Source organism: Camelus bactrianus, chromosome 25, assembly GCF_048773025.1.
Source record: "Camelus bactrianus isolate YW-2024 breed Bactrian camel chromosome 25, ASM4877302v1, whole genome shotgun sequence".
Taxonomy (NCBI): domain Eukaryota; kingdom Metazoa; phylum Chordata; class Mammalia; order Artiodactyla; family Camelidae; genus Camelus; species Camelus bactrianus.
In genome coordinates, this window is record NC_133563.1 from 31582175 (window position 1) to 31604985 (window position 22811).

General features: G+C 41.2%; 1 protein-coding gene across 2 annotated transcripts in view; it reads right to left on the reverse strand.

The window, feature by feature from the left end:
* DNAAF11 (dynein axonemal assembly factor 11) overlaps positions 1 to 22811 on the reverse strand; it is a 56900-nt gene that overhangs the window by 20462 nt on the left and 13627 nt on the right. The window contains exons 4-10 of one of the 2 annotated variants that reach the window (XR_012502289.1): positions 21682 to 21854; positions 20226 to 20452; positions 17676 to 17867; positions 16071 to 16148; positions 13853 to 13918; positions 10478 to 10547; positions 9598 to 9734 (exon numbers count right to left, since the gene is read on the reverse strand). Coding sequence is in view for 1 of the 2 variants with exons in the window: in XM_074353096.1 (XP_074209197.1) it covers positions 9639 to 9734; positions 10478 to 10547; positions 13853 to 13918; positions 16071 to 16148; positions 17676 to 17867; positions 20226 to 20452; positions 21682 to 21854 (902 nt within the window). In the remaining variant the exon portion in view is untranslated. The remainder of the gene's footprint in view (positions 1 to 9597; positions 9735 to 10477; positions 10548 to 13852; positions 13919 to 16070; positions 16149 to 17675; positions 17868 to 20225; positions 20453 to 21681; positions 21855 to 22811) is intronic. The other variant, XM_074353096.1, reaches the window with a different exon arrangement.

The window sequence follows — 22811 nt, forward strand, 5'->3', positions numbered from 1 at the left end:
AAAAGACCCCTGGAGATGCCTGTTCCTGCCTGTTCTGTCTACTGAGGGGGAAGAGGCAGGTGCAGCTTCCTGCATGCTGGGCCCTGTTGGGGCTGGTCTAACTGGGGGAGAAGAGTTTGGAGGACCATAGAAATTCCCAGAAGCAGTTTCTGAGCCAGCAACATAATTCAAGTCTAAGTTGAAGAATGAGAAGCTACTTAACAAGCGTCTGAGCCTGTTCAAAACCGGGACTTAGAAACTGGGTGGACAAGGGCAGATCTGGGTCCGTGGGGGTGGCGGTCAGTGGACTTAACAAGGAGGAGACAAGAAGAAGGACCCAAGAAACCCGTATCATTTATTTTTCCCCTCCACAGTACTTTGCACAGTGCTTTATTTGTACTAAGTGCTTAATAAATCTTTGATGAATATTTTAAGTGATTAATTAATAATTCACTAATTATCTGAAGTTTTTCAGAAGTTTGCAGAAAGTTTTCCGTATCTGAGTTCTCACACCTTACTTTCCTGTGGTGGCAACATGCTAACTAATTCCCTCAACTGATACTAATAACTTCCATATAATTTATTTATGGATACAGCATGTCTGTCCTTCGCCATCATCTGGCTTAAGTATAGACATTTAACGTCTTCACTCAGGCCTCATAAGTAATTTCTAAAAATGTCTCCACACTCTTTTCTTCATAAAACTTCCAAACTAAGTCAGCTAGATATCAACCTGCATTGATATAAGCCAACTGTTATTTGGAGGGTGGGGGAGTTGGACTGGTTACTGGGTGAATGGTACCCAGCAATGAGGCCCTGCCCTATCATTGAAATAGACAGCAACTGTCTACCAAGCTTTATGTCCACTTCAAAAGAACTGGGGTGCTTGTAAAGTGTCCACATTCTTACGTATTTCTGGTATTTAGATTTATTAGTTAATTATCCATAAGACTGCTGTTGAACACTTAAGTCTACAAACTTCAGATTCTTGGAAAGGAATATTATTAACATAAAACTTCACAATCAATAAGACTGTCTCATTTTCCTCTGGTGTTAGAGGAAGTTAGTATCTATATCCAAATTTACTGACATTTTAACAACTTCATTATTTGTTCTATGCTCTGACTGACTTTACTAAGAAAGGCACATAATCCACTGATCCTGTTAAAAAAAAGATTTTTTTAAAGAAAACAAGCTTTTTTTCTGTTGGGAAAAAAGGTAATTAATCTATAATGTTAGAAAATATATAAATTATCATTGGTGCATTATTTTAAAATCTTTAAGCATATAAAAATACCTGCATAAGTCAAACATTTTTGAAGTATATTGTATCTCAAATAGATACATAATTGGCAGCAAACAAAATTTAAATGTTTGAAAAAATGATCAGAAAAATAAGAAGGGTAAGAATACTGGCTTTGATTCAAAAGATACCCAAGCTATCTGAGGAAAAATTTACAGGGAATGGAACAGGAAAACCTAGCATGTTTTATGTTAAATATGCAACTGACGGTTGCATAAGATGGTTACGTGGCTCTGAGATAAAAGGAAAACACGTCTAACTATCAAACGGTTCCTTCAAAATTCTCTTGCGCTTGTAGAGTGCAATTGTGTCTGACAGCTCCCCGAGGAGGGTGATTCACACACACAGCCTAAAACTGAAAACGGTATTTCATTAAGTTAGGACAAACATCACGAACAATAACAATGTTATAAAAGAAAAGAAAACATCCTTTTACAATCTTACTAGAGATCGTCTTGGTGGGAAATGTCCTCCATTTATATGAAAAAGTTCATGATTATTCTTGCTTGTTCTGGGCCAGCAAGAGTTCAGAAGTGCTGGCGAGTCTGTACCACCCCATCCCCTACCCTCCACAACAGGGAGGAGCAGCCGCCAACCAAAAATTCTTAGAGCTCGGTTTACTGTTATCCCAGGTCCATCACCCCTTGGATAGAGTTATTCTTTTATACATATGTATATTTTTTTTTAAATTGAAGTGTAGCCAGTTTACACTGTTGTGTCAATTTCTGGTGTGCAGCACAGTGCTTCAGTCATACATGAACATACATATATTTGGTTTCATATTCTTTTTCACTGTAAGTTACTATATTGAATATAGTCCCTTGTGCTATACAGTATGAACTTGCTGTTTATCTATTTTATACACATTAGTTAGTAGAGTTATTCTGAAGTCTGGGTTTTGCACCAGCTCCTGGAGCTCTCCCACTAGATTCATGGCTTAAAAGGGCACTTTCCCACGGCCGCCTGCGTTTCCCCACTTCCTGACCGGCATTCCCTCATTTCTCAAATAAACTACTAGACCCATATACCTATGCTAGGTTCCATTTCTGGGAGGCCACAAATTCAAAAAGCATTTTACAGTTCAAATGTGGGTCTGTCTCACAACGTGATAGCTACAGTGACCAAGGGACTCAACCATCCCTCAGGGAGAAAGAGCAGGAACCTGGCATAAGCAGATTCCAAACCACTGACTGGGCTCCTACTGGGATCCCACTCATGTCTCTGTGAGTACCTAGCTTAATTATGGCTGTGTGCTGGGTACTTATGAAAAAACAAAAAACTAGGGAGGAGGGTATAGCTCAGTGGTTAGAGTACATGCTTAGCATGCACAAGGTCATGGGTTCAATCCCCAGTACCTCCATTAAATGATGAAACACCTTGTAATGGCCTATAATGAAAAATAAAATGAATATATATACACACACACACATACACACACACACACACACACACACACATATACACATAGAGCTGAATCACTATGCTGTACACCAGAAACTAACATAGCCTTGTAAATTGACTCTACTTCAACTAAAAGAAAAATGAGAAACAATATATAATGCATGATACAAAAAAATAAACAAAAAAATGGAGGGACTGATTAATGGTGTAAAAAGCTGCTGCAAGGTCCGATGAGTAGAGGATGGGGGCTGGCTGCTGGACTGAGTCACGCAGAGAGGACTGGAGAGCTCAAAAAGAGATGTTCCCATGGACGGGGGCTTGGCGCACAGGGGAGTACCTAGCTGGAGTTGGTGTTAGAGATTATGAGAAAAGAACTGGGAGACCAAATACAGATGTTTGCTTTAAGAGTTTTGCTGTGAAGCGGGTCCGGGCAATAAGGAGAGAGGAATGTTTTTATTTTGTGTTTTTATGTTGAAGAGGGGAGACATTTCAGCATGTTTTCTCATATAAGACGTACAGAGGGGAAACTCAGAGAAGCAGCAGAGAGAAGAGAGATCTGTCAGAGGGAAAAAATGGTCTTCAAAGGCAAGTGGAAACAGGATCTGACACACATCTGGAGATTTTGGATAGATCACAGACAGTGTGTTCACAGAATCAGGGCAGTCAAGGAGGCCGAACTGAGCGAGGAAAGATATGATGGCTAGAGTATGTGGAAATCATCTTTTGATGCTTCTATTTTTTTCAGTGTTGGAAGTTTTAGGAATGAGCCAAGGATGAGAAATAATGTTCTAGAAGAGTGTAAGTGGGAATAGACCAGGAAAACCCAGTGAAATGACCAGGCAGCCCTCATTGCAGACACACTTGAACAGAGAATAAAAATGAGTGTATGTTGGGCACATTGCAAGGATATTCAAGTAGAGAGAAAGCACTGAGAAAGACATGTCCAACTGATAAGGGGAAGGGAGTCTGAGACTGTTTTTTAGAATCAAGGTCTGTAACATTGACCTTAATATGTGACCTTCACCTACTGCACTCAATATAGCAGACTCCAGCAAGATGTTCACCAACTGAAGCTGTAAATATATTCTGCTGTTCAGTTCAGATGCCAACTTCTTTAATCTCAGTTAATTATTCTGGAAGAACACCCAAAGGAAATAAATCATGAAGCATATTCTTGGAGTGCTCCTGTAACTTGTCAATTGAGAATCTTAGATGGGAGTTTAATTTAATGACTTGATGCAAGCTTCTCCGTGAATGCAAAACTTCAGATAAATCTCGTTAAGTTGGGCTGTGATGAGATCATGTGCCAAATATCCCCAGGCTGCTGAGGATAAGATTGTTTATGGACGTATCACTTAGTCTGGCCACACATTTAAGAAAAAATAAACTGAAGGCAGAGCAGAAACTCTCAGAAAATATGATGGGGAATAATCCTACACAGAATAGGAACTAAAATCATGCACACAGTAACTTCTAAATAAACTATAAGAACTACGTAGCAGCTATAGAGAGAAAACTACAAAACAAAATTTCTGAGGGACATAAAATAAAAATGATAAATGGGAACATTATTGTTTTAATTATGTAAATATATCAGCTCACTCCTAGAACAATCTATAAATTCAATGCAATCTCAATAATAAAAATATGTATTAAAAGAAATATTAATTAACTTGATAATATTAATGACTAGTAATGAATAGCATCAATTAACAGTAACATTAATGCAGTGTACATCATGTCCCAAGTGCTCTTCCAGGTGCTTTGCATATTAATTTATATAATCCTCAAAACAACCTTCTGAGGTGTGAATGATTATTAATACCACTTTATGGACAAGGAGTCTGAGGCAAGGAGAGATTAATCATTAGCTCAAGGTGACACAGCTGCTGAGAGAAGTATCCGGATTTAACCCAGGTTCTCTGGCTCCAGAGCCCATTCCTTTAATCATTTCTTTTACTGCTTCTAAATGGTAACAGCACTAAAAATTCAAATGGCATTTTTAGAGGCAGAATTTAATAAAGTTATTTGAAAAGTTAACCTGGAATAATACACATGGAAAAATAATGAGGAAATGGTTGAGAAGGAGGGAGAGTAATTAGAGGAGATTCGTGTTCTACATATTAAAATGTATTTTAATGATGCATTTAAAGTATTCACTCATTTGGCAAGAATTTATTAAACCCCTACTCTTTGCCAGGCTCTGTTCTAGGTGCCAGTGACACAACAGTGACAAAGGCAGACAAGAGTCCCTATTCTCATGAAGCTTAAATTCTTGATGAGGAGACAAAGAAATAAACAAATATACAGACTGTCCGGTGGTGATACATTTCATGAAGAAAAATACAGTAAGAATAGGGGACAGAGAAAACTGAAGTAGGGAAGGGGAAACTTTTAAAATATGGAAGTCATGAAAAGATCCCATTGGTAAAATAACACTTGAAAAGAAACAAGAAAGAAGGGAGAGAGCAAACCATGAGGATATCTGGGGGAAGGGCATTCCAGCAGAGGGAACAGCAAGTGCAAAGGCCCTGGGGTAGGAGGTAGCTTGTCATATCTGTGAAATAGCAAGGAGGTCAAGGTGGCTGGAATGATCAGAAGGTAAAGTGCTAGAAAATAACGTCAAAGGGTAATGGCAGGAGGAGGTTATCAGGGAATTTGCTTTTAACTCTGAATGACTAGAAAACATGACTTTGTCTGATTTGCATATATTATAAAATGATCATCTGGCTGCTGTGTTGAAAAAATGATTAATAACTCTTTTCCAAAGAAGAGTGAGTCTCCAAAGAAGAAGATGACACCTGTGGGGCCATGTTTCTCGGCTGGATAAATCTAATGTAGTAAAACGCTGCAGGCGCTGGAGAATGAGACTCTGGATCCTGCTTCCAAAAGCTGAGACTAATGAATAAAGCAGCGCTGAAAGCAAGAGAGAAAGGCCACTAAGCTGTGGAGCAGGACTGAGAAATCCTCATGAAATGCAGAATGTTTCCTACTCCTCTATTACCCGGGCAGTTGATCTCCTGTTCCTGAATGCCACTTTCTGAGAAAGCCAGGGTACCTCTCCATCCACTACCCCACTCGCCACTTCTAGCCAAGACATCAGCCCTTGAAATCATGATGGAGGAGGTACAGTAGGAGGCGGTACTCTGGGAGACGTGGTACCCACAAGTTAACAGATAAAGATGGCAGAGGGAGACAGGAATTCTGGCAGCACGGTAGGGATTGCCCACGGATGACAGCCCTGGTGGCAGACGCTGGGAAGCATCTGGTGATGCAGGGCTAGCACGAGCTGAGAGCCTCTCGGGCTACGTTGCTGAGCTGGGAGAACCCCCTGGCACGGCAGCAGCAGACTACTCAGCTGTGCCCCCCTGTGACAGGGAACAGGCTTGATGGAACGTGCCTGTTTATCAGCACCCAGCTGACAGATCCAGCCTCGTTCAGGGGTAGGGAAGGGAAAACTGACAATCTGACATCTATGGCAAAATGCTGAATCAAGTGTCTAACGAGAAATATTTGAGCATTTTATGGATTCCGTGACACATTTTGTGTCCTTGAAATATGTATACAAAGTTCATCATTGAATTTTTGCAAATTAATGCAATAGAATCATCCCAGCACAGACAAAACCAAGTAAGTTAGCTCTTCACAAGTATTTTTTTTTTTTTACGAGGAACAACTACACAGCAAATTTGATTTATTTTCCTTAATTTAGAGTAACCAAGTATCATAAACTACTAAGGACTGTATTTGATATTTCTTGAAGCACTAACTTCTCACTTACTATACCGACAGCACCGTTCGATGAATGCATCAAAAGTATACCTAAGTGTCTACATGATTTTTACAATATGTGCCCTAAAATTCCAAGAAGATGCCTCAGTTACTGTAATGTCAGCAGACCTGGACAACTCCACAGCAAGGGAGAAGCCAAGACACACAAAACCACTCAGTGGATCAAACTTCAGTACTTCCACTCTTTCAATCAACAGGAATCATGAAGATGTTAATTTTCAGGAATACATGTTTTTAATAGTAGGCATTAGTGAAGTCAGAATTCCACTTTTTAACTTCTGATGATTTTCTCAGAAAAAGTGTTTGTTCTTTGAGCTTTATAGCCCTTGCACATACCTAACTCATGAATGAAAAACAACTATTCTGGGCAAGAAGTTATTCTCCAAAGATTGATTTTACTAACTAGCAGCTACTTTTTAGAAGGAATAATGATAGAGGTATAGAAAAGGAATGATAGAAGGAAGTAGCAGTTAGTAATTTAATAATGATTTTAAAGGGATAATGGTAGAGACAGCTTAAACACCATGTTGCTGTAACACAGCCGTCTCAGATCTTAGAAAGTCTGTATCTCAAAGGAAAAAATTTATTCAGTTTATTATTGAGGGAAAAAAGGACCATTCTGATTCTCTCTATGCAAATTATCTTCAAGCAAGCACTTTTGAAACGCTTTTTCATTACTAAGCTTTTTTTTTTTTATATATTTTTCATGTGTATTTAATGTGAAAAATTTAAACAGATATAAAAACAAAAAGGATAATGGAAACAGAATGCTGTATTTACGTAAAAGATTCCTAAGCATTGACAGAAGAGGACTCCTGATCCACTGCCCAGCAGCCTGTAACAGGTACACAAACCTTATGTCTTGATTTCCTTTTAGAAACAGCAGTTACCATTTAATCTGGCTTTTCAGTTAGACTGGAAATTAAAAAAAAAAAAAAAGAAGAAGAAATAAGAAAGAAGGAAGAAGGAGAAGAAAAGAATGCTGATCACAGTGGCATTCAAATGTCTCTATCAAAACACTGTGGTAATTGAGTTACTGCTTAGATTTCCCTCTAGGATATTCTAATTAGCACAGAAGCACTGCCGTAATTTGTTGCAGTCAACAAGGACAATGCGACTCTTACAGTGTGTTTGTTGTTTTATTGCTTGACAACAAATTGTGTTTGCTGTTTTATTGCCTCAGAGTGAAAATACATAATTGATTACCCATAATCAATCTGTTACAAAACTGGCTTTAGGAAAATGAAGGATTATTAATCACTATAGAAACCTTACCGGCTAATCAAGTTTTTACTCTGTGTGTCCCACCCTCCTTCTCTTCCTCACAAAGAGAACCATTTTGACTGGCTTAGCTTCCTTCCCCTTTGAAACCTGAGTGACTTGGGCAAAGGTGACTCTACCCCTAGCTCATGGGATGGGATAATAGTAACCAAATATAAAAGAAACTGAAAAACTGCTATCATCTCTTTGGCCAGAGATTGGCTCCATTGTCCAGGGTTCAGGTAATCAAGGCTTGATGGCCTCTTTCAGCTAAACTGGCCAAACCAGTCCAGACGAACTTGGATCCCATGGTGGTGGGGAGGGCCTCTCTGTGTGTCTTGCTCTGATTCTCCGTCTTGCCATCTTTGTGTGGTAAGAACAAGAAGGCAAGTCACCCCAGCTGCTGCTAGTGCTCCTGTCAGGAAGGAAGCTGACCTGAGGACAAGGCTAACATATCAGAAAGGCCCTGGCCCTCCCTGCTGGGCCCTCCCCACCTTCCCGATTCTTGCTTCGAGAGTTCAAACACTTCTTTATGGTTAAAGCCAGCTTGCTAGGGGGTTTCTGCAGCTTGCAGCAGGAAACATCCTAACTCATTCACAGAGCCTGTATTTAGGAAGCCGAATGCTCCCTATAGACACATGAATTTTTCTAAGCTTGATTCCCTCACGTTCTTTCAGGGCTGTCATCTACGTGAGGCCTGTTCAGGCTTCTAAACAGCTTCTGTGTCAGATATTCAACTCTGAGATCAAAGTCAAGGAGTCTAAAGTCAGCAGAGGGAATGCCACCAGTCTTCAAAGTCAGCCATAGAAAACAAAACATATATGTACTTCTGCTGTGTCTGTGCTTCTGATCCTGTTTTGTATACGCATTCGCTGGTGTTACTTTTTAGGTTCTCTGTATACGTGATATCATACGGTATTTGTCTTTTTCTGTCTGACTTATTTCACTAAGCATAAGAGGGAGGTAGAGGGACAACTTAGGAGTATGTGATAAACAGATACAACAGATAAAGCAGATGAGCAATAGGGATTTACTATAAAACACAGAGAATCATATTTAATATCTTGTAATAACCTAAAATGGAATATAATCTGCAAAAAAATGGAATCACTATGCTGTACGCCTGAAACTAGCACAATATCCCCAGTACCTCCATTAAAAATAAATTAAAAAAAACTGAATTACCTCCCACCCCCACAAAAAAATACTGAAAAAAGTACATATATACTACTTCTCCTCCCAAATAAAAGACAAAAAGGAGTTTTAGTTAAAATACTTTCTGATCCATATCATAAAAATAATACAAAAATGATAATAATAATATTGGTACTCAGTGCTCACTATGCTATGAATTTTACGTGTATTATCTTTCTTAAGGGCAATATTAGGAAATAGAGGCCCAGAACTAGGTTACTAACTTGCCCAAAGTCACACCACTTGTAAGCTCAACATTTGGAATTCAATCACATTTTTTCAGAGCCCCAAGGCCTATGACATCTCCTCTCAAAGCTCTTTGTAAGGAAAGTACTGATCACCATGTGACAGGCATGCTCGATGGTACCTGTGATTTACACGCCCCAACTTCCACGCAAACTCTGGTCTGCGAGGGGGGAGGAGGCTGCGGAGGTAGAAACCATCTGCAGGGTGGGTCACCCAGCGCAGGCCCCACCACGTCCTGGTCCACGCCCCTGGGCTGGGGTGAGGAGCTTTTCTGGCTACCTCTACCAAAAGAACCTTGGTCAGAAGTCATCACTGGCCCTGATCAAGTTCCTTCAGGAACCAACATATCCAGACTTGAAACTGATCGAAATGCCGTGACCCACCTTGGGCATGCAGATGACCATGCAAATGGTGTGACCCACCTTGGGCATGCAGATGACCAGGTGCGAATGGTGTCACCCACCTTGGGCATGCAGATGACCAGGTGCCCTGTTGTCTGGGACCGTGCAGCCGAGCTGCTGTCAGGTTTGACTTCTGCAGGAAGGACGAGCTGAAACGGCTGACGGTAAACAGGATGTGTCACAGAGCGCGAGTGAGAGCACATGGCAGGAGAGGGTTACTTTAAGAGCTATTTCCATCACAAACTTAAGATTCACCATTCATTTAAGAAATGCGCTCAGACTTCATAGAAAAAAATAACATGCAGGCTATGCTTGATGTGCATGAACTGTTTTACCAATTTTAACGAATAGTCTAAGAACAGTTTATAAATCCCGTAAATAGTGATTGGTCCATTACGATAACATGGCCGATAACAGATTTACAGATAAAACTTGTAATAAAACATCAACATATTTCCATATTAACATCTTCAAGCTATCTCATACGAATGCTCAGAATCAGCAAAAAGTACTACTTCAAAAATGATAAAATTACGGTTGCTATGAATGAAATCATTGACAATTTAAAATTTAAACATTATTTATTATTATTTAAACATTATATTATTTAAACATAATTTCAAACACAGCCTACCCATATAGGACCATCTTAATCAGCTTTGAAAAAAGTACTAACGGAATAGACGCAGGCTAAAAGTACTAATTTTATCAAGCCACATGATGGTCAGCAAGCACTCCCGCTGAACACCACTTCTGTTGTACAGAATCACGTGTCTAAAAAACTGCACTCTCACTGGGCTTCTCTTTTCTATTTTAAAATTACTTAAATTTTTCTGAGGCAACCTAGTTTAATGCAAGGCTGAGCGTCTGAAACAGAAACAGCCTACAGGGTGACACCCACCTTTCCTTTGACCATTACCCGCACGTAAGTCGGCTGCACATCAACATCGATTAAGGAAGTGTCCATATACCTTCAAAATTAAACAGCCACGTCATATGATTTTCAAAAACATTAAGTTTAAAGAAATGCGTAAACAAATTCACACTTAGGGGACCATTTGAAACGAAGAGAGCTTACAATTTCCATGTGAAACAAGTCTGAAACTATTCGTCTTCAATTAATTCCCAGACCAAAGGGAATTCAATATATTAGCAATTTCATCTTCAGACCCACAAGCACACGGCATTGACTACCCCTCACCAAAACTATCTGCTGCCTGAAGTGCCCAAGGTTTGCGAAAAACGGCTTGTCATGGTCTTTCATGAATATTTTATTTTAAGTCCCTAAATCTGACTTGAATAGCCAGGAATGCTGAGCCCACTAAGCTCAGGCCTGCAACCACCAGCCCCTGCTTCCTTGGCGGCTCTGGATCCCCCGCAGCTGTTCGGCAGCTGCCCTGATGTCGGCTCTCCTGGGAGCCGGGCTCCTCTCCTCCCCTGGAGGGCGGGTCCTCCTACAGGCACAGCCTCCCCACTAGCGCAGCGACCCCAGGATGGGGTGGGGTGGGAGCAACTGTTCTCCCCCACTTCATGAGCAGATGGAAGGTTTAGATTCCACATGGCTCGTTAAGAAGTTCAGCCAAATAAGTATTTTTATACATGTTAAAATATTGATTATGAACATCTGAAAATGCAGTGTGGATTCAAAAATCAGAGACATAAGGGGGGTAGGACAGTACAGGGGTGACAGGCTCAGGCTTCAGCCACACAGACTTGTGAGGAATGGCTCCACCCTCCCTCCTGCTTTATTTCCTTGGACCACATTCTTTAACCTCTGTAAGCTCAGTCTCCTCGTCTGCAAAAGGAGGCTACACGCAGTGCCCGCCCCCGAAGACTGCTATGAAGACACATGCATAATGCCTAGTACAGAGTTAGTGTTAGTAAAGCATTGTTCTAATTAATAAAGAATTAAAATAATAAAAATTAGAGTCAAAGTTTTCTGCCACTTCAGGCTTAATATCTACCACTTCAATGGGTTACATATTCCTTTTCATGCTTAGGGCCACCTAATGTTCACCTGCTTCTACCTGCAAGGGCTTTGCATGTGCTGGTTTCTTCTACCTAAAACAATCTTCTATCAGTTCTTTGCAGAGCTCACTACATGTTACCCTTCAATTTCCAGCGCTCACGTCACCGGCTTTCTCTCTTTCCCTAACCATCCCCTACACCACCGACCAGCAGACCACACACGCCATTCTTCTCTGACCCTGAACTCTAGCCCTTTCCTGTACAGGGCTCTTATTCCCCTGCAGTTACCTGTTAGATGCCTGCCTGTGAGGTGTCTGTCACCCACACTGGGCCGTAAGCTACAGGAGAGCAGGGACTGCATTGAGAACATGCCAGTTATAGTCTCCCAGTGCCAGGCACACAGTAGGCGTTCTCTAGATATTGGAGGAGTAGAAACAGGAAGCCTACAGGAGTGAATGAACTTTCACACATACATCCATGTGCCAACGAAGATAACGAGGAATTTCAGTGTAATAGTGTGGACAGGGTCATGGGGATGGAAGGATTTCGCTACCTGGACAGGAGACAGAGCATCACTCCTTGAAATGTACATACACGAAGTAATGAGGAAAGTTTTCATTTGAGGACTGAATGTGAAGTAGCCAACCAAGTGACAAAGACCACCGGGTACACATTCATTAAACTCCAGGAATAAGGCCTAAAAATAGAAAGGACTTAAGAGGATGAAACAGGGAATGTTTAACTGAACAGCAGCAGAAAGGGAAGCTCAGGGAGCTGGAGGAACAGAGGCCACGGTAACAGCGGGAGAAGAGCCAGAAGCTCCTTAAAGGCAGGCGACCTGGCAGACGTGGGCAGGACTGATGGGTGGCATGGGCGAGGCGGCTGGCTGGGTGTGAAGAGGACGGGACACACTGAGAGCTGGCCCTGGTCACAAAAGCCGCAGGTGGAAATGACCCACATGCCCACCCCCGGTGCGTGGAGAAACAAAACGGTGGTCCATCCATTCGACGGAATATTATTCAGCCATGGAAAGGAGAGGCATTCAGACACATGCTACAACACGGATGAACCCTGAACACACTACACTAAGCGAAAGAAGCCAGACGCAAAGGCCACACGTGGTTCCATTTACAGGAAACACCTAGGATGGCAAATCCATGGAGACAGAAGGCAGACCAGTGGCAGCCAGGCAAAGGGGGAAATGAGGACGGGCTGCTTTATGGGCTTCAAGCTTCCATTTGGGGTGAGAAAACTTCCTGGACATAGACAGTGGAAAAAGCTGCACAACACTGCAGATTTACTAAATGCCACTGAACTGTACAACGGAAATGGCTGAAACAGTGAATTTTAAGTTACGTGTATTTTATTACAATTAAGAAAAACAAACTTGGACCTACGCCTAAGGGTTCATTGTTTACTCTGACAAGACTCACCCTCCTTGGGTGAGTTTCACAGGGTGACTCACCCGTTTCACAGGGTGACTGAGAGATGAAATAAGATAGAGCATGGAATAAAATCCCTCGAAAAGAGAAATGCCTGTGTTACAATTCACGACTGCAAATGTTCACCGGGTCCTGTAATCAGTATTCATTCACTCCTTCACTCATTCCTGTACTTGATGGGCGACTAACAGGGGTCAGGCACTGTTCTAGGTACCGGAGAGGGAAAGAGGGAGGAACAAACGAAACCAAGTTTCTGCCTCGACTACGATTTTTTAAAATACAAATAAGTTTAGAGCTTGTCAGGGAGAGGTAGAAGGAAGGGCTGGGGCGGGGGTAGGTACTGGTTATACTGGATGGTGGGGCAGAGAGGCCCTATAATGAAGTGACATCTGAACAGAGGCCTGAAGGGGACAGGCAACAAGCCACAGGGACACCCAGGATGAGAGTGTTACAGGCAGAGGGAGGCACCAGTGGGTCTGAAAGCGCTGGAGATGCAGAAAGGTCCTGGGAGGGGACTCTGAAATCGGCAGGATGTGAGCCAGAGCCTAACTTCTTCAAGGAGTGAGGCAGATGGCCTGGGTGTCTTTAAATGATGTCAACAAGGATGGGTGGAAGGTGACAGAGGCTGTGAATGTCACGGCCGTGGAGAGTTAGGGAGGAGGGAGCTCTACTCAGCATGTGGTGATGGGGGGCAGGGAACGTGGAAGAGAAAGCAGTCAGGACACAGGACGCGGCCTGGGAAGAGGGAAGAGGTGGCTGCCGGCCATAAAGAAGCCACTGTTTATGTTCAGAACCCGAGAGACTGGGACTCAGAATGAAAACAGAAAGAAATGCCGCTAAATAAGCACATAATAGAATGTCTTTACCTATACACAGCAAGGTCCAGGACGATCTGGTGACGTTTTTCATCATCTTTCACAGAGAAGTCAAGTCTGAAGGATAATCCATTGCAGGGATAAAAAAAAAAAAAAAAAAAAAAAAAAAGAGGGTGTCTTTAGCAATACTTTAGAGATAACCCCATTCATTCCATTATCAAAAGTACATTTGATAACAACTACATCATAATCTTCAATGACAAATGTATTTTGGTAGCTCCATCTGTTAGTTAAAAAATTTCAACAGAAACCTACAACATATTCATAAATTATTTCTGTTTACCTTGTTTAAATAGGAGAATCTTAAACTACATTTAAAAAATCAGCACTGGTGCAGAGATAGAGACATCTGGTGGTTAAAGTTTACTTTTCCATTTCATTCGAGCTTGCTGGAAGCAAACTAAAACACGGAATTATTCACAGAGAATTATGTGTTGCATTTGCTTCCCCTCAACCACCATTCTCTTCCTTAAGTTTTAAACAGTCTTGTCTTTTTTTTTTCCTTGCCGTCTTTTTTCTCCTCCTTTCCTTGGTGACTTTTCCATTGCCCCCAGAAATGCTGAGATATTGTCCATTATCTATCACCTCCACTTTACAGAAGAAGAAACAGAGGTTCAGAGGGTTGATGTAGCTGGGAAAGAGGTCAGGGGGGCCTAGGGAGGCAGGATCTCAAACTCACATCTTTGAACTGAATCCTGAGGCTGAGTCCTAGGTATTAACCTCCATACTGTTGATGTCCTATTCAGAATTACTTGGTTGATCCTATTTGAGTATTTCCCTTATATTATTCTGTAAAATACACAACCCAACAATATTAAAGAATGGAGGCTAAACTGTTCGGAAAAATGCAACATTAGCTCTAGATCTGGCTGTCAGCAGGACGTGTGCTTGGGGAAGGCACTCTCATGGCTTTCCTCAATCCAGCCGCGCAGGACGTCCTCGGCTGCTCAAATGCTGCGTGCATTCTTGCTCTCACCCCCGGAGAGCTTCTGTATGTGCTGTCCTTCTGCCTTGATTGCTTATTTCCCCATTTTCCAACCACCAAAGTAAAGTCTCCCTTCATATATCTCTTGAAAGGTAATTTCAGAGAGGTTTTCCATGGCCAAGGCTGATGCTCATTCCCCATTGTCTGCTCCCCCTTTATCCACAGTAACAGGACGCTTGATTTTAAGGAGGAACATGGCCATGCAGGATAAAGAACACGCTCTCCAGCCTCCCTTGCAGAGAGGTCAAATGGGGTCATGTGACTTCGTCCTGTGAAGGAAAGTGTTGTTTGGTGCTTTCTGGGAATTTTCCTTAAAACAGGGAGTGTGTGCCCTCTCCTCCCTCCCTCCTTCTTTATTCGGCTGAGCAGAAGAGACAGTGAAACACACAGACTACTTCACAAGCTGTTAAGCAAGTCAGACACACCGCCTATGAGCTGTGGGACCCGGGGCAAGTCAGTCACCTCTCTCTGGCTCAGGGTTTGGACCCTGAGAAAGAAACACTGTGTCTCACACAGGACGGCTGCGAAGATGAAGTGAGTGATGCCGGGGAACAACTCAGACAGCACCTTGGTCATGGTAATGGCCCAGCAAATGAAATCATGAAAGAAGATGGGTTTCAAGCAGTGAAATGAAGCCAAGATTGAGTCCTTTTTGCCCCGCATTTTGACTACAAAAGCCTTTTCTGCCTGCTTTCTAGCTTTACATTTTTAAACGGCCCGCTGGGGTGGATCAGACACTCTTACACAGAAGATTTCCAGTTTGCATAGTTTTCCTCTCCCATCAGCCCCATTGAGGTATTCATTTCCATTCCTTTCCTTAGCTCTCAAATGTTCTGTAGGTGTGTTCCAGGGTCTAAAGAAGATGAGTAGGAAACTGATTGTACCCTCAGCCAGCTTGTTCATGGCAGAGCTTTAAAAATTAAGAGACACAGGCAGAAAACTGTAGAGGGTCCAAAGTTTCGGGGGACGCAGAAATAACTAATGTTTCCACATGCCAGTATCACTTTGGGGATGTCAAGAAAATGAAAAATAATAACATTATGCACTTGAAAAACATAATAGATGTTCTGCTTTCAAATACGCACAGAATGCCATTCTCTTAGGCTCATCGAGCTTGTTAAGAGCAGTCAGACACATTCTCTGCAGAGCAAACCGGCAGTCGGAACCACCGTAATGACCGCCACCACGCATCCCGCTGCTCTGAGGCCCCCGGGCCTCACTCACTTGGGCTCATTTACGTTCAGGGCTTTCCCGTCTTCAGCGATCAGCCTCCTGGGTGCTTTCACTTTCTTCTTCTTTTCACTTAAGATCGGAGGTGAGTGGAAACAAGGGGCGGGGGGGAGGGGAAAATAAACAAAGACAACATAAAAGCCATGAATATTTTTGTGAAACAGTTTAAGAAAAATTAATCCGATATTTATGAAGATGTCAACAATTCACTGTCAATGAAGTCCATTGCCGGGAACTGACAACTGAGCCAGATTTCTGTATGATTGTATCTGTGTCTGTAAAGCAAAAACGTGACCAAGACAATTTGCCAGATAATTCAAGTGGGGGGAAAAGCTCCTTTTCATGAAATATCCATGAATATTTAAATGAGTCTATTTTATACATGATTTACTCAGCTAACTGTCAATTCTCCATTTATGAATACAGCTTCTACTTTAGTTAAAATTACAGTTTTTAAAATGCCAAATAGAATCTATTTTATAGAAACAAAAAATACCAGTTCACAAGGATCTACGTAAAAGGAGGTCTATCACAGCATTATCCGCAGTGGCAAAACCCTGGAACCGTCGTGAATGTCCATCAATGGGGGGATGATTGGATTGATTACGGTACATTCACGCAACGAAATGTTTTGCAGCTATTAAAAAAAAATGTGTTCGCTCTTTACCTACTGGTCTAGAAAGTTATAGAAAAGTGTTGATGATGATTTAGCGAGAACAAATATATAAAACATATGTCCATATTTGTTTTTAAAAAAAGACGCCCAATCCTCCATTGGCAGAAATGGATTAATATGACTGCGTACAGAGTGGGGCAAGTTCTGGTGGGATGAGCCCAAGACTGTTAACTTTCATTACCAGGTAGGGATTAAGACGGAAGGGAAAAGTACGGAGCAAAGAGAAAAGATTCATGGAATAACATGAAAGAAAAACCTAGAATAAATTCTATTTATTTAAAACACTACTGAAAATGCATAAAAACTCTAAAAAGGCAAACATGGACAAACTCGAGAAGATCAGGTGGACAAGTCTGTTTAGATGAAAGAACGGTAGGCAATTCTTTGCCTTGGACTTCTATTGTCCTTTTAATACAGATTTTGTGCCAGTTAACTTTATTTTAAAATGTAAATTCACTAACATTTTTTCTGCATCTTATCTGGGTTTCCATATCCAATTAAGTTCATGTTTCCATAAATTACATTATTCTCCATGACCCAGGACAAGCAAGGGGCACCCAGAAGAGGTAAATATCTCCGGGACCCATTGGACTGGGTAGACTACAGCACACTGAACAGAGTGATCCGGACAACTAATACCGCTTACCCAGGCTGTAACATTATTTGATACACTTAAGGTTGTTAAAAAGCTAAAGACATACAAACAAAACTCTACTTTAAAAGGCAGTAATTCAGGACATTCTAAAGATGGCAGTTTGACATTAATCAATGTTAGTAGCTATACTTCAACAAAGAGCTGAAATTAGGAAAAGCCAAGTCTGTGTGTGATGGCCAATGGAGATTTGACACAGATAATGGGCAAAATAATGTACAAGCAAGAAAATATATTCCATCACTCCCAACGACAGGAAAACATGGGATACCTTAACTTTTCTTGGTCTCTCCGTTGTTTTTCCACGTGTCTAAGCGTTTCCAGTCTAGATTCAGGAGTAAACAAAGAGGGCTTATTCCAGAATTCCAGGTCCTCTTGACTGCCATCTGATTTCTTTTTCGGACATTCCCTTTCTTGTATTTCTGGTGCCCGGCCATGGTCTCTGCTGTCTTCAGAAGATGGGCTAGGAAGGAACACAGAGCACATTAAGACCAATAACAGATGCCTGAATTTCATCCTGAATGCTGCCCCTTAAATATCTTACACATTTCTCTTATGTTATCTTCTTACCTTTGAATGACAAAATGTGCCTGAAAGAGAACCTATCTGAGCCGAGTTGGAGGAAATTAGTGCCACAGCACTGGGGCAGGCCCACCTCACCTGTCACCAGGAAGGCTGCAGTCATCAGACTCCAGGGTGCACAGACCTGGCTGACATGAGCCACCCGGGGAGTGTGATGTAGAGCACAGGTTCCCGGGCTCCCGCCAGAGTCTAGACAGTTGTTATGGGTGGCGCCCGGGAATCTTGCTGTTCAGTATTTTGTGGGAGGTTCTGATAGACAAGCTCAGGGACCACTGGGCCTTAGCAACCACCCCACCTCCAGTCTCGTACCCTTCGACTCCATCCTCCACACTGCCCTCAGAGGAATCTTTCTAAAAAATTGGATCATACTATTGCCAGGTTCTTTAATGATTCTCCATCTCTAAAATTCTCTCCCTGTCCTCTTCAGGCTCCTCCTGAGGACTTCAGAAGTCTGGGTCTGGGAGGATGGATGGGGAAAAGGAGGTAAACATCCCTTAGGCTGTTATAGCATAAACTCATTTAGGAACAGAGGTTTAAATATTATGCATAAAAATCAGCAAAACGGATGCAGCAATGCACCACAAATATATGGACGAAGTGAGTTTACTCTGGAAATTCGAGGGTGGCTTAATATTGAAAAATCTATTCACATATTAACAGAAAAACATGATTATCTCAGTAGATGTGGAAAAAGCATTTACTAAAAATCCAGTATCTGTGACGATCTAAGCTGTTCATCAACTTGGAATAAAAGCAAACTAACTTAACTCTACCAAAGCCTCACAGGAATCATCGCTTAATGATTAATATACTCAATGATGAGGAATTGGAAACATGTTTTTAAAAGTCAGGAACGAGATACAGATACTCATTCTTACTACGGCTTTCCACCCCATTCCAGAGGCTTAGCTGGCACCACAAAAAAATAAAAAAGAAGTAGAAGGACTGGAAAAAAAATTTTTAAGTTGCTATTTATAAAAACTCTGCTTTTCTACATAGAAAACACAGGATAATCTACAGACTAATTATTGCATCTTTTTAAAAAGTTCAGCAAGATTGCCTAATACAGTATCAGGATACAGAAACCATTTGTCTCTTTATTCATCAGAAAGACCCAATCACAAGTCTAGTCTTAAAATCCCATTCAACAAGATACTTAGACATAAATCTAATAAGAAATGGTGTAAAATCTTTATGGAAAAAACTACCAAAGCTTCCTGAGGGACTCAGAAGAAGGTCTCAGTAAACAGAGTTCTCCCAAAGTTCAGCAAGGAAAGAATCGATGTTGTGAAGACTTTCCCCTTATTAACATATAAATTAAATGCAATTTCAATCAAAATTACACTAGGGATTTGGGGGAATCTGAATAGCCTGATTCTAAAATTCTCACAGAAGAGTAAAAAAAGTCAGGAAGAGCCAGGGTAGTTTTGAAAAATGAGAGTATCTCCTACCAAAGATCAAGGTTTATAGAAACTGAAACCATGTGGAGATACTTCCATGGAGCGGTCTAGGGAGCCCGGAAATGGGCCCATGAACGATGAGGGCACATCATAAGGGTGGCCTTACAGATCATGGGAGAAGAGCAGTCACTTAGTAAATGGGGCAGAAATGATTTTCGAGTGGGAAATGATTAGAAATATTTTATAACTATTATTTTCTCAAGTTTAAGAGATTCTGTTATCAAAATATTTAAAGCTTTCGTTGTATAGAATCAAATCAATTCACTCTAGTTGCAATTCTCTTAAAATAAGCAGGCATGAAAAATTCATGTTTGTAAAAAATACCAATTAGGGGCTTATTAATCACATTAAAAATGTATTCATTATATAATTCACAAAGCAGAACATCTTATGATGCAGTCAAAATTACTCAATTTATAATAATGTGATTTGCATTTAACTTTTCTAAAATATTCCTACTTTATAAATCAAAGTACACCTGTTAATTCTTCTTTCCTGTTCATTTTTCAGAGAGATTTGTCTTAGGATAATTTCAGATGCAAATTAAAGTTGCTGGTTTGGGAAGGGTTTTTTTTTTTTCCCCTAAGGGAAGAAAGCCTCACGGAATTGTCACAAACAGGATGGTCCTGCATAGTCTTCCCCCCAAATTCACACTGTAATTTATTCTTCAAATCAATCATCTGGAATGTAAGTGACACTGTGAACACCTTGGGCAGGGAACCTTTAACAACAGTTTTGCTTTGGACAAAAGTTAACAAGAAAGTACATTATTTACATACAGAGTAGAGCTGGTGTCCATGTACACATGTCCGTCGAAGCCGGAGTGACTTCTCTCCTCCTGACCTTCCTTTTCCTCCTCTTGCAGTTTTCTCTGAGCCTCTTCCTTGTCCTTGGCTCGTCTGAGGCAGTAAGCTTTCTCCTGCTCTCTGATCTGCTGTTCAACTACTGGAAAGTTCTGCAACGCCTGAATCCTTTCTGAACGCTCGATTTCTTTACCGTCCAACCACTTGAATGAAAAACAACCAAGGCAGTGCATTTATTCAAAAGTCACAATCTGAATCAGCCGCAACTTGACTTTGCTCGCATGATTAGAAGTAATAAATAATGCACCTTGCTGATACGGAATTAAAAGCAAAGTAATGAATGGGAAATGCCAGAAATTTTGATCTAAATAGGTGTGTACTTCACACAGTTAATACAGTTTACAAAGTCTCTTCACTGGTAATAATAAGAGGTAGGTCTTCTGATTATTAATGACAAGTGCTCAAAATACATTAATGTTATAACTGCTCACTAAAGAAAGAATTTCAGGGCCTTAAGTCAAGACCCCAATGCTCTCTACAGAAAAGGGCTTCGGCTATCACCCAAAACTGAGCCCTAATACAAATGAGCCCATGTTCTGGAGTGGCTGCCTCTTTCTTTGGTCTCTCCTTGCCCTCCGTGTATGGGAGCCGATTTCAGATTCACCTGGGAAGTTGCTCATCAAACCAACACGTGCAGGTCAGGAACTCAGAATTACATGAAATTAACATTACTATTTAAATATGCTCTGGTATATGATTAAATTTATATATTGTTTCCCAGTTCCCAAAATATCAGCTACGGGGAGATTTGGCATCAGAGATGAACACACAAGTAGCAGTTCTAAAATGAGGTTCCTGGGCCAGAAGCATGAACGTCACCAGAGAGCCTGTTAGAGATGCAGACTCCTGGGTGTCCATGGGACCCACAGAATCAGCAACTCTGGGGGAGGGTCCCATAGAACCACATCTGAGTATTCTGAAGCATACCAGAGTTTGAGAACTACTGACGTAGTGAATGAATAGAAAGCAATAATAAAAAAAAATTATAAAAATACAGTAGTTTCAGGCTATGAAATGAAATACAAAGGTATATTGCTGGAGACACCACAAAAACCCTAAACTTTTGGTTTTCTGTTGGTAATAAAGAACATTCTTTGTAACAATGACTTGAACGCATCAAGAAATACTTCAATTAAGCAACATGTGTTTTGAATGAGAAAGGAGGAAAGTACACAATTTATTTTTCAAAGGTTTATTAAAGCTCTTAAGAGAATTTAAAAGGTTCAGTAAGTGAAAAAGTTGGTTTTGATTTCCTGGAATATTCCATTCTCTAAGAAAACACGTCCTCTGAAGATGCTGGGAACAAATCAGGAATGACTGTGGTCACTTGTTCTCATTTTTCTGAGAATTCTGTATCCCTGAAAAAGTGTACCTTTAGTTGCTGAAGAGTTGCCACCACGAACTGCCTGTAGCCGTCAAAGTCAGCACACGGGTTCCCCATGAGGAAAAGCTCCCTCAGGTGGATGTTGTGTTGAAGGGTTTTCACGCTGCTTAGCTCTCCAATGAAGTTCACAGTCAAGTCAAGCTTTGCCAGCCCCTCACATCCTGTTAGAAAGAAAGGCACTTTTATTCTATCCTGGTGAATCCACAAGGGAAAAAGAAAAAAGGATACAGTTATGTTGTGCCATCCATTAAGACAAACAAATAAACAAACAAAAATTCAACCTACATTTAAAATTGTATTGAAATTACCCAAGTAGGTGAGCTGAGTATGTACATCCAACTTCCTCCTCTCTCCTCAAACATTTAAAATTAAACAAAAAGTGCATATTTGACAAAAGATAAGACACCCATCCCTCCCTACTTCCCATCCCCCTAAACAGACCCTCAGACAACCCTGAGCCCAGTGCCTTTGCTTTAGAGCTAGAAGGCTGAGCACCAAAAGGAAGATGTGTCCAGGTAAAAGGTCTGAGTGGACTGCCGGCTGTTCCCAAAGCTTAAGAAGACAACAGTGGCGATGCTTCCCTCTAGTGGTCGACGGCCAACACATCGCACAAAAACAGAACTCTCCGCATCACTTCAGACCATTTCTTAACGAAAACAAGCAGCCCCGGATAAGACAACTGACAGTGACAGTTTTAATTATTTCTCTGGCATTACAGATTGACATTTCACTACTATAAAAACATGGCTATAGAGCAAATTTTGTTATTTCATTTGTTCACTTGAGAATGTGGTAACAGGGCTGGAGCCGGGAGAGAGCAAGGACTCCATTTCTAATGCAGAAAAATGACAGATGATGGAAAGCACCGCCTCAACCCCAGCACTGACGGTGGGTTCGGGGCTTTGATAGGGATGACATTTTAGGTTCTGAGGATGAACATTAAAGATGTATGATTAATATTGATGTCTTTGTTTATATATAACCTTGGTAGCAACTGAAAGACCGATTTCTACACTGGGAGACAAATAGGCTAAGCATCCAACGTAACCTAAATATTGACAGATGGGAGTCGGGTGGGGAGGGCTGTGCGCCTGCCTCTGCTACACGCCATGCCCAGT